Consider the following 12,527-nt stretch of genomic DNA (forward strand, 5'->3'; position numbering starts at 1 on the left):
GAAAGAGGGAAGAAATGCCGTCATAAGTTACGTAACGAGTGCGTTCGAAACGTTTTCCCTGAGTAAGTTGGCCCGTCTTCAAAAAACGTCGCTTTTACATTATAAGTACCAAATTTATTCAACCTACGTATTGCAGAATATAGTCAAAATTTATGTGTCGATATAATGTACATTCTGAAGAAGCGTTATATCTATGAGATTCATAGATAAAAAATTATTGCGGAAAAACCGTGTTACAGAGGCCCTGAATCTCATAGTAGTAAGCTAAGAAATCTTTCAGAAAAAAAAATCATAGAAATGTTAGAAATCTGAGAAAAAGTAGTAGCAAGGATTATTGACATTTGTTAAAGAATACTGATATGAGTGAGCTAATTTGTAAAATTACACTTAAAACATTTCGAGATTATTTTCCTAAACTCAGTCGAGGTAATGTTGAATCTGATGAGAGTGAACACCCTGGTAATTTCGACCCAAGCGTTATTAACCAGTTAGTTATCGAAAAATTAAATAGAGTTTTTACAGTAGGTGAGATACAAATTCAAATAAAAAAAATTTAAGAGTAGAAAAGCATGTGGTATTGATAATATTATAAATGAGTTCCTTAAAAACTGCCCTCATGATATGCTGAATGTGATATGCAAAATTTTCAACATAGTGGTGGTCTCCTCTATTGTTCCATATCATTGGTGTATTGGGATAATAAAACCCATATTTAAGAAAAAGAAGGATCTCCTGACGACCTAGATAACTATAGGGGTATCACACCTCTGAACTGTGTAGCGAAGCTTTTTACATTTTGTGTCAATAAAAGGTTGACTGATTATATTGAGAGCACTGGTCAACTTGGTAAGGAGCAGGGTGGTTTCTGGGAGGGATATAGTACTTTAGATCATATTTTGTAATACATTCGCTTGTCAATTTCTATCTCCATCGAAAAAAGAGAATATACTGTTTGTTCGTTGATTACAGAGAAGCATTTGATTTGGTTGACAGGTCGTCCTTATGGGGAAAAGTAATCTCACATGGCATTAACGATAATATTATGGCTGTCATATAAAATATGATAATAATGCAAAATTCTGTGTGAAGCAGAATCAAAAAAATTTCTAACTTTTTCGAATGTAACATAGGTGTATGACAAGGTGAAAATCTTTCCCCATTACTTTTTGCCATCTACCTAAATGATTTTAAGTCTTCTCTTAGCAGGGGGTATAATGGGATGGATATGTGTTCAAAGGAAATAAATAAAAAAATAGGTAGTATTAATATAGAAATGTTTTTGAGTATTTATGTTTCACTTTATGCTGATGATACTATTGTGATGGCTGAATCCCCAAAGGATTTACAAAATGCCTTTTTGGGCTCAGGCCATGTCGTCCTGATGGAAGTTCCTTCATTAGTAGCTTCCTAGGTATATTTGACTACAGTGATATATCCCAGAGAATTTACCGAAGGTATCCAGAATTCTAACTCCTGGAGCGAATATCCATTAAAATCTAAAAAGGGATATCGCGTATATCAGAGGATGTATTCTTGACACGTCTCATAGCTATCTACACCCCCAATAGCGTTTTTGCTCCGAGAGGGAAAAGTGGCAAGAATATAGGAGAGTCGTTAAAGAGGGGATGCTCTCGACACTCCTATTGTACTGTAAATAGTGCGCCGAATCGCCATCGCGAGGCGCCACCAAGCCATTCTTTCGTTTGTATCTTTGCTGACCGTTGTTATCCCGTGTTATCTCTCGCTAATTTGGAAGTATTTCGTCGCTATGATGCCTTCACCAGCTTCATCAGCTTCTGGAAAGTTAAGTAATATCTTTGGATTGTGTAAATGTAAGCTCTTGACAGTTTTACTCTTAGATTGAGATTGTAATTAACGTAACAAGAGCTGTTGCCAGCCGGATGGTGTCATGGACGCACTCGTTCTTCTTGTTCATTTAGTTAGCAAGAACGATTTCCCGGCATTATTTCACTTTAATAACTTTAGCTATTTAGCTAGGGAATTTTATATTATGTCATTGTTGTCGTGAATTTGGCTATTTATGATGGAGCCTCACGAGTGCTAGGCTTCCTAGCCTAGGCACCTACACACTTCATGCATGATATAACCTTCCTGGTAAAGTTTTATTGAAGCTAAGGCAATATTTTATACAATTGAGATATTACTGCATAACCTTTTCCTCTTCCAAGATAGTATAGAAGAGAGTTTCGGTGAACGATTCTCTATGCTCCTAGACTTAATATGCTAGGGGCTTTAGTATACTTTCTTACATATCCCTCATTGCTCTTGTATTGTCTTTTAAGGGGAGACTGACACCACCTATACCTTTTAAGTCAATACTATCTCTAACGAGATCTGATCAGATCCCTCTGATCAGTTTAGGCTACCCTCAGTTAACTTTGCTGCGAACTGTGTTCTGGCAAAATTTATTGGGGTGTTTCGTCTCTTTCTCTTAACCACTGACACGGTTTTGAGCTGAGAACTAAACATCAGAGTAAAGTCTGTGTTAGGCATCCTACTGTCTTGGTGAAATGGCTTCCCAAGTCAGGTTAGGTTGCCGTTCAGGAGTCTAGTCCTCCATAGGCCATACTGGAGGTTCTTGTATATCAATTTCCTCCTTCCTCGGTCTGGCAGACAGTCCTGTACTAGTAGATCTTAGTATGAAGAAATTATTTCTTCCTTACTTAAGATCTCCGGTACGAGATTCTGTTCTCTAGTGAGATTGTGTCCTATGGCCGCTTTCTAACTTAAGTAACCTAACCCGGGGAAATGATTTCTCCTACTTGAGGTTACTTTATGAGATCAGAATCCTTCAAGTAGGTAATGCTCTTGGGTTTTATCTTATTTATAGGACTTTTACCCCTTCCCCACTGTCTCTTTTGTGTTGGATAAACCATCACCTTTCTGGCCATTGTTCTACATTTGACCCTACGGGTAATCTATAGAATTGGCCTGAGGTTCCCTGTCTGCTGCCGGCAGGAACCCTCATTTCATTGAGTGTGCTCTCCAGTCCTCCCTTAGACTGCCTTCCATACCCCATATGAATGGGATATGGTTGATTGGAAGCCCGAATATAATTCTCCCTTCCACTTGCACCCTCTTTCGGGATGTAGGCCGGCAAGGCTGAGACTTTGCCGTCCCCCATCCTCTCTTTCTCTCTGCCTTTCCATACACTGGGCCAGCCGCTGGAAGCTAGTAGCTGTCGTCGGCCACTTTGGGTGTCTGTTGGCCGGCAGCTACTCTGCCCCTACTTGCCGTGGGTGTTGCTGATCGACAACCCAACGACAATGAACATACTATGACCGGCTGCCAGCAACGGCCGGCTGGCAGCCGGCCACCCCAAATTTAGCCCGGCATATGCCGGCAGGCCAGGCATATGCCAGTAAGCCCGGCATGTGCCAGCGGGCCTGGCATACGCCTGCGGGTCCGGAAAATGCCGGCAAGCCCGGCAATACTGGCGACATGCCGCCGCCTGTCATTGCTGTAGCCCAAAAGTTTTCCAACCTTCAAATGGTTCATGGGCAGCCAATTGTGAGACCATCACTTTTAGGGAGTGATTCTCCCTACCAATTAATGGTTATTATCCATTAATTTAATCCCCTATATTGAACATGGAAGATTGTGTTGAGAAAACACCTTATATCCAAGGATATTATCTTCCCCTTGAATTCATTATGAATCTTTAGTACAATATTGGAGGAGGTTATTGCAATGGGCTGGACAGGAAACACGTGTAGGTATCTTTCCTACTTTCTAGCTTACTCTATCCAAGCTAATATTAATTAAAAATTAATTAAATATTAATTAAATAATAGTTAAATATTAATTAAAATATGTAAGCTGAAATCTGAGAATATCACCGAATACTTATAGCTTTTCTTTCTTTACAGGAGGAGCATCCCGTGAGCGGGAACAACTTTTGCAGGGTCCGTAGTAAGAGCTTCTAAGGACATGGCATGTGCAGGGCCCATGCTCGCTGCGCAGTCACCAAAGGGGCTCTCAAGTACTGGGACCCACAGGTATGTACCGTTTGTGGCAAACTGATTAAAGAGGCTTTTGATGATCAAAAGTCTACTTAGTCTAGGGATGCAGAAAGGGACACGCTGCGAAGATGGGTCAGGGGCTTTCAGAAGAACACCTCTGGCCCATACCTTCCTAATGAAAGGATGAGGGATTGTCTCTTCCCTAATGCATCTGCGGATGCAATTGTTCCCTAGACTCAACCTGATATCCTCTTAGTTCAGATTCCGGTAGAACCCGACGTTTCGGATGCCTTTCAGAGCATCCAATTAGAGGACAACATGTCTGTTGTCTCGGAGGAGACTGAGAACAATCTTCTAGTGGATTAACTGGAGCAGGAGGATGAGATACCTCCTGAGACTGGAGTCGAGATAACCAAAACGATTCCGGTATCGTCTGCAGCGGTGACTGAACCGACGCCTTCGACTTCTTCCACCGCACCCCAGTTGGATTCCATTACAAGTACGCTACACTCGCTACTGGTGCAGGACATTCAGAAGAAATCGTCCGAGAAAGAAGCATCTTTCCGGACGGAGATTCATCAGCTAGTTGCGTCACGTTTAGCCCTGAATAAGTTAACCATTAAGGACCTCCCCGCCTTCTCTGACGTCAACCCATGGAGGTACGCAGAGCATATGCCTATGTCGGGGGGGAAGATCTTCCTCTTAGAGAAACTGGGAACAGTTCCAGTAGAGAAAATCGAATTTTGGCATAGTAAAGGAGCCTATCCGGAATGCTATGTCCGTCTGAGGACGGAACCAGCATCCAAGGAGGAAACAGAGCCGAAGGAGACGATTGTCCTTGAACTATTTAAGGCACAGAGAGGGCCTTTACTAGTTCCAAAGTGCCGGCTCTCAACAAAAAACACCCATACTATATTGCTGACTCCGAACGAGCCTTCCCCTTTATGGACAAAGGGTTCAAGATAGCCTTAAAGGCAGTTGAGGCTGTGAAACCTTGCCCTACACTTGAAGATTGTAGATTATTTTCCCTCGCCTTCCCTTCAGATGATAAGGATTGGAAGGATGTCCGTAACACATCCACAGTTGGGAAGCTAGAGGCAGATATTGCTGGTCGGCAGTTCAACGAAGATCTCCCGAAGCTGTCAGAGTTTCTCCTGCGCAGGGAACAGGAGACTAAGGAACGTCTCGCTGCTTCCATGTCTCTGCAGACTGGCTTAGAGACTATAGCAAGCATACCAGACACCCCAGATATGTACATGGTCTTTGCCAAATCTCATTTGGCAACAATCACCAAGGATTTGTACAATTTTATTAAAGCCAGAAGGGCTTGTAGGGAGTTTGTGTTCGCTTCTGCTACAGTGAAGCACGAACCAAAGAAGCTGATAGCTTCCAATATCTGGGGAAAAGACCTCTTCCCAAGTGAAGTGGTCAAAGAGGTCGTAGATAAAGCAGCTTCAGAGAATACGAATCTCCTCTCCAAATGGGGCTTGTCCTCTAAAAGGAAATCTTTCGCTGATGAGGGTCCCCAGCCGAAGAACAAGTCAAAACGACCAAGAGTGCCCTCTCGGCCAAAGCAACAGCAAGAGCTTCCCATGGCCACGATGTCCCAGACGGTGGCACGACCAACCACCACCTTTCAACCGTTGCCCCAAACGCTGTCGACCCAGTCGCCCATGTTCACCCCAGTATTTGAAAGGCTATCAACTACCTTTAAGCCGAAGTCTCGAGGTTCCTTTCGAGGATCCTCTAGATGCCCCTTCAGAGGTATGGGCAACCAGCACTCCAAGTGAGATGCTGCCGGTAGGAGGTAGACTTCTCCACTTCCAGGATCGTTGGACCTTCGATCCCTGGGCCCACAGCCTAATCAAGAAAGGACTAGGGTGGAGTTGGAGCTCCACTCCACCAAACTTCCCTCAATTCTTCCAACACTCAACCCTCGCACTGGAAGAATATGTTCAGGAACTCTTGAACAAAAGAGTCATATGGAAGGCAAAGTCCATTAGATTTCAAGGAACGCTATTTTGTGTTCCGAAGAAGGATTCTGAAAAGCTAAGAGTCATTTTGGACTTATCACCACTCAACAAGTTCAGAATGTTGACGCTTCAGCACATAAGGACCCTTTTGCCCAAACGGGCATTCACAGTCTCTATAGACATGACGGATGCATACTGGTATGTTCCATTCAACCATCAAGTTTCCTGCTACCAAGGGTTCAAACTACAGAAAAGAAAGTATATTTTCAGAGCCATGCCCTTCGGCCTAAACATAACCCCAAGGGTATTCACAAAGCTTGCGAATGCAGTCATTCATCAACTACGCCTAAAAGGAATCCAGGTGGTAGCCTACCTGGACGATTGGCTGGTGTGGGCAGCGTCCGAGGAAGAATGCATGCAAGCCTCCAAGGAAGTGATCCAGTTCCTGGAACACTTAAGATTCAAGATCAACTTGAAAAAGTCTCGGCTTTCTCCAGCTCAAAAGTTCCAGTGGCTGGGTGTCCACTGGGACCTACAGTCACACTGCCTTTCCATTCCATCAAAGAAGAAGAAAGAGATAGCAGGATCTGTCAAAAGACTCCTTCAATCCGACAAGATATCAAGAAGGCAACAGGAGAGAATGTTGGGGTCCCTCCCGTTAGCCTCAGTGACAGATCCAGTATTGAGAGCACAATTAAAAGATGCATCAGGAGTTTGGAGAAAATACGCATCAAACGCTCGAAGAGATCTACAAAGACCGATACCAAATCGTCTGCGATCACTACTCAAGCCATGGTCGGAGGCCAAGAACCTAAGAAACAAGGTACCTTTGAAACCACCTCCTCCAGCAGTCACCCTTCATACGGATGCCTCGAAGGAAGGGTGGGGAGGTCATTCTCATCATCGGAAAGTCCAAGGAACCTGGTCTCCCCTCTTCAAGTCCTTCCCCATCAATTTTCTGGAAGCCATGGCAGTTTTTCTATCTCTGAAAAAGCTGAAACTTCGCTCCTCAATCCACATCCGTTTGGTTCTAGACAGCGAAGTAGTAATGAGATGTCTAAATCGACAAGGCTCGAGATCGCCTCACATAAATCAAGTGATATTGGCCATGCTTTGCTAGCCCAGAAGAAGAGATGGCACTTGGCAGCAGTCCACCTTCAAGGGTTCTGCAATGTGACGGCGGACGCTATATCCAGGGTCAACCCGATACAGTCTGAATGGTCTCTAGACACAAGATCATTCTCTTTCATTTTACGCAGTACCAGGACTGCAGATAGACCTCTTCGCAACAAGCGATAACAAGAAGCTAGCCCGGTATGTAGCCTCATACGAGGATCCTCTAGCGGAAGCAACAGACGCAATGTCAATAGATTGGAACAGGTGGTCTAAGATCTACCTGTTCCCTCCAACCAACCTTCTGCTGAAAGTCCTCGACAAACTGAGATCCTTTCGGGGGACAGCAGTAATAGTGGCCCACAAGTGGCCCAACAGCGTTTGGTTCCCTCTGATAACGGAACTACGCCTGAAGCTGATCCCGTTGCCAGAACCAGTTCTGATACAGCAAGTGCAGAAATTGAGTCTCTGCTTCATCAGAGAAAACCCAGAATCTTCATCTCATGATTTTCTCGCCCTAGCGGTCAAGAAACGGTTTGGGATTTCTAGAGACAATATTAACTTCTTAGAAGAATACAAGTCAAAGTCAATAAGAAGACAATATGAGTCTTCCTGGAAGAAATGGGTGGCCTTTGTCAAGGCGTAGAATCCTGAGGAGATATCTACGGATTTCTGCTTGTCCTTCTTCATCCATATGCATGAACAAGGTTTAGCAGCTTATACGATTACTACATGTAAATCCGCCCTAGCCACACCAATACTATACGCCTTCCAGGTAGACTTCTCTAATGAAATCTTCAGCAAGATTCCTAAAGCCTGCACTAAACTTCGGCCTGCAGCTCCTCCAAAGCCCATTTCATGGTCTTTGGATAAAGTTCTTCACTTAACTCAACCCTGAACAATGAAGATTGCTCGCTGAAAGACTTGTCTCAAAAGGTGATATTCTTATTTGCACTAGCCTCAGGAGCCAGAGTTAGAGAATTAGTGGCCCTCTCGAGGGATGATGGCCACATTCAGTTCACAGACAGCGGAGAACTGAACCTCTTTCCAGACCCGTCGTTTCTTGCCAAGAACGAGTTGCCCACTAAGAGATGGGGTCCCTGGAGAATCTTCCCTCTGAAGGAAGAAGCATTCCTCTGCCCAGTGGATTGCTTGAAGGTCTATCTTCGTAGAACTTCAGACTTTAACCTTTTCACTGCGGCTCCATTCGGATCGTGTCCGTCCACCACAACGGCAAGATTTAGGAAAAAATAAGTTAAGGTAAATGTTTTTGTATATACTTTGGAAGAAAGACCATTAAATGCCGAATCCAGTGGTATTTAACAAATCTTGTGAAATTAACTGTATGAACTTTTATTTGCGAATAAAGGTCGTAAATTCCACTGCCAGCCGTAAGAGCATATTATTTCGAGACCGGGGGGATATAGTAGTGGGAAGGACGGTGTGGATTCGGATTTTGACGGTAAATTAAAGACACAGCAGGCGGCTTCTTTAGGAGGATATTCTGTCAGCTTATAGGTCTACCTCTGAATGACATCATTGACAACACTTGGTCTTTGTTCTAAATCTTTCATTCCTTGTATTTGCACTGCTCTAACTTACGAACATAGGACAATAAGTATTTGATTACTATTCACGCAGTTGTAAAAGATTTATAAGATTTGATTTCTTAAAAAAATGATTACTACCTTCAACTCGTTTTTTAATGAGTATAATAGTTTTCCCATTATTACGAAGCATATTATAATTATTTTACAAACATTATATATGGTACCCTATAATCGACATATTGATTAGGATAAGTAGATATTTTGATTTGCCTACTTGCATTTTTATTAGACCACTAAATGTTGTAGCAGATGGTTGTTATTATATATTCTTTCATAGTTACATAAAAATAATAATTTCAGAGAAGAATGCTCTCCTATATGCATACTATAATTATCAGTCTCACAAAAGTTTTACTCTTACAAATGATCATGAATATATGCGCAAATTAACATAGATACTCATTTGTGTGATATAGAGAAAAAATTATTATAATTGGACGAGAGAGATATTTAATTACTTCCAGCACATCATTTCAAGATAATCAGGATAAGTAAAAAAGCATAATTATTCTGTATTTACATTTTTATTACTTGACAAAATTATCAATACTAAAAAAAAAAAAAAAAAACGAAAATAAGATATTCAAAATAAAATATATTTATCCTTAGCTACAAACAGAATTAGAAAACCTTTACAGTACTGTATATTTTAAAACATGGCTAATTATTCTGTATTTAAATTTTTATTACTTGACAAGGTTATGAATACTAAATAAAAACTGAAAATAAGATATCTAAAATAAAATACATTTATCCTTAGCTACAAACAAAATAAGAAAACCTTTACAGTATGGTATATTTAGAAGCATGGCTCAATGCAAAGAGGAACATCACATGCAGAACACTGATAATATGTTCTCTGCGATTTCCTTTCTTTCTTAGTACTATGGGAGCAAACGTGGCAGCGTTTTCGAGGCTTGGGGTTATTTTCCGAGGGGGCAAATGACACTGGGAAATGTTTCCCAGTGCATCCGGTCAAGCGCGTTAGATTATCACCAATCACTGCTACTTCCCTCGCTCTTACTACTGCTCCCTGATATCTATATATTAATTGCCTTATTACCTTTTTTATGAAATAATTAAATGGAGGCTTGTTCCCAGTTTTTACCTGGTACGTCGTATATGCATTGAAAAGGCACATATCTATCATATGAAAAAATAACTTCTTATACCACTTAGAGCTTTTTCTCATACATTCATTGGTGCTCATATACATATCACTTTTATCAACTAAACGCATTTTTACATTATATTCTACTACAGCATGTGGTTTTTGTACCTTTTCACCGGTGAAATGATCGAGCTTATCTGTTTGAACCATGTTTCCTTTATGGACAGAAGAAAGAATATGAACTTCTCGCTTTTGATGACACTTCAAGCATAAGAGATTATTGCAAGATTTGCTCATTATTTCACCTTTTTTCATCACTGGGAACTTGGGCATTTGTTTTCGCCTTGTTATCAAAGTCCCACAGGCCCCGGTGCTGTACTCTGGACTTGGTGTGACGGCCAGCTTTGCTGGTCTGACTCGCCATGCATCCACGCACTCACTTGCGTGAGTCTTTCCTTATTCCCGGCCACACGAACTTGTCGGTCATCAGCTTTGTAGTGGTACTTGATGAAGGATGGGAGAGGCCATGTATGACATCGAATACCAGCCTTCGCCTCCATGGTGGGATAAAAGGTCGAGGAAGACCTGTGCTTGTATCGCAGATCAGAAGGGGACCGTTGGAATGTAACTTGACGTCTTCCCAACAAAGGGAGGTCGATGAGGACCTTGCATCTACTGTAGTGGGATCATCTGTCTGTTCTCGTGCGATGTCCTCATAGTCCACTTCAATGTGGATGAAGTTGACGCAGATCCTCGACAGGGAATTGGCCACCGGGTTATTTTTTCCTGGGACGTAGCTGAAGGTACAGTGGAACTCGAAGGTGGCCACCGGATGTCATTGCTTTCGGGCGGACCATACGGGTCCCGGCTTGGTGAAGGTGTGGACCAGAGGCTGATGGTCCATCTCAATTGCGAATGAGGTTCCCTCCAGCAGGTACTCGAAGTTCTTGACAGCGGCGTATACTGCCAGCAGCCCGCAGTCAAAGGTGCTATATTGAGTCTTGGGTGGTTTCAACGTCCTGCTGAAAAAGGCGAGGGGCTGGGGCTCATTATTGACCAACTGTTCCAGGACAGCGCTGCATGCAAAATTACTGGTGTCTGTAGTTAACCTCAGCGGGCCCTTGATATCCTGGTAGGCCTTGCAGAGGGTAGTCTTTGTCTGCTTGAACTCTTTTTGTTGAGGAGAACCCCGCTATAGTTTCTTGGGTTTCCCCTTCAGGATGTTGAGGAGGGACGTCATCACGCTGGCAATGTTGAGCAGGACCCCCCAGTTGTAGTTAGCCATGCCGATGAACTCTTGCAGGGACTTCACGGAGGTCGGATCTGGGAACTCATTTAGGGCTTCCACCTTCGATGTCAAAGGGCTCACACCCCTTTGAGAGTTCATGTCACAGGAACTCCACCTTCTTCACCCCGAATGTGCACTTGCTAAAGCGTACCATGGGGCCATTCTCCTGCAGTTGCTTCAGAACCATCCTCATGTGCGCCAGGCGGTCTTCCCGTGTTTTGGAGAACGCGAGAATGTTGTCGACGTAGACAGCGCAGAAGGGAAGGTCCCCCAGGATGCTGTCCATTGGATAGCAGCGTTTTACAGGCGGAACGTTGAGTAGGAAAAAATGTAAGACCCGAATGAGGTGATGATGGACGTCTTTGGGATATCATCGGGATGCACGGGGATCTGAAAATAAGACTTCAAGAGATCCATTTTAGAGAAAATAGTGGCCCCGTGAAGCGTCTATAATCGCTGCAGGGCCTCCAACTCCTGCTGGGTTTCTTGACTATGTGCAGCAGAGAGGACCACATGCTGGACGCCTTCTTTCAAATTTCTATGCGCTCCATCTCCTAGAAGTCACGCTCGGCATCTTGTAGCTTCTGCGGTGGGAGGATTCTAAAAGTGCAAGAGGTTGGGGGCCCCATTGTTGAGATATGGTGAAATATCCCATGCCTGGCGAGGACCTCTTCCAGTTGGCGAAGCTCGGGTTTGAACACCTCCGGGAATTCCTGCAGCAGGCGGCCATATTTGAGGGGTGTGACTGAACACACCCTGGGAAGGCTAGGCCTGCTGGAGAGGTGGTAGAACCGGTACGAATCCTGGTTGACTAGTCGTTTGCGACGCATATCTACCAGCAGTCCGTGGTGAGCGAGGAGATCGGCGCCCAAGAAGGGCACCTTGACGTCTGCGATCAGGAAAGGCCAGTCGTAACCCCGGCTCATGATAGATATCTTCAGTGTCCTCGTCCCGTAACTGATGATGGGGCTGACGTTTGCAGTGGCCAGGGCAGCCCTGTCCTCTGATGGGAGATAGCGGTCATTTTTGGAGGTAGGGACAGTCGATAATGTAGCGCTGGTATCCACTAGGAACCTTTTTCGTGAGTTGACCTCCAGGATGTAGAAGCCTGCGTGATTGGGCCTCGCCTGCTCCACGGTTCGTTGCAGACACGGTCGAATACCTAGGTTTTTGGATGGGCGCATGGCTGATGCACTTCCGTGCCTCTTTCCCCCCATCCTGGGTGGAAATAGCACCACCTGGGAACGTCAGGTCCCTTGTGATAGTGGTCTTCCCGTTGGTGCCATTGCTCCTGCTGGGGACTCAGCTGGCATTGCTGCTGCTGTTAATGCAGCGGGAGATGAGAGCGGGAGTTCTGGAATCTCTGGCCATGGACCGCGTTGACCCCCACCTTGTCTGCCTCTGCAGGATAATCTTCAGTCTCCTCCCTGACGGCGTTGATGGAGGCGG

At 44.0% G+C, this 12,527-nt stretch overlaps 1 protein-coding gene across 1 annotated transcript; it reads right to left on the minus strand.

Moving 5' to 3' along the window:
* Window positions 1-11,632: 11,632 nt before the first annotated feature.
* On the minus strand, window positions 11,633-12,262 carry LOC137619859 (uncharacterized). Its single transcript, XM_068350149.1, has one exon. It carries the CDS (start codon window positions 12,260-12,262, stop codon window positions 11,633-11,635), a length of 630 nt encoding a protein of 209 aa, XP_068206250.1.
* Window positions 12,263-12,527: the final 265 nt, after the last annotated feature.

Source organism: Palaemon carinicauda, chromosome 26, assembly GCF_036898095.1.
Source record: "Palaemon carinicauda isolate YSFRI2023 chromosome 26, ASM3689809v2, whole genome shotgun sequence".
NCBI classification, from domain to species: Eukaryota; Metazoa; Arthropoda; class Malacostraca; order Decapoda; family Palaemonidae; genus Palaemon; species Palaemon carinicauda.

Bases quoted from the DNA above. Each gene is read 5' to 3' on its own strand.
- LOC137619859 (XM_068350149.1), bottom strand. From the start codon at position 12,262: ATGCGCCCATCCAAAAACCTAGGTATTCGACCGTGTCTGCAACGAACC.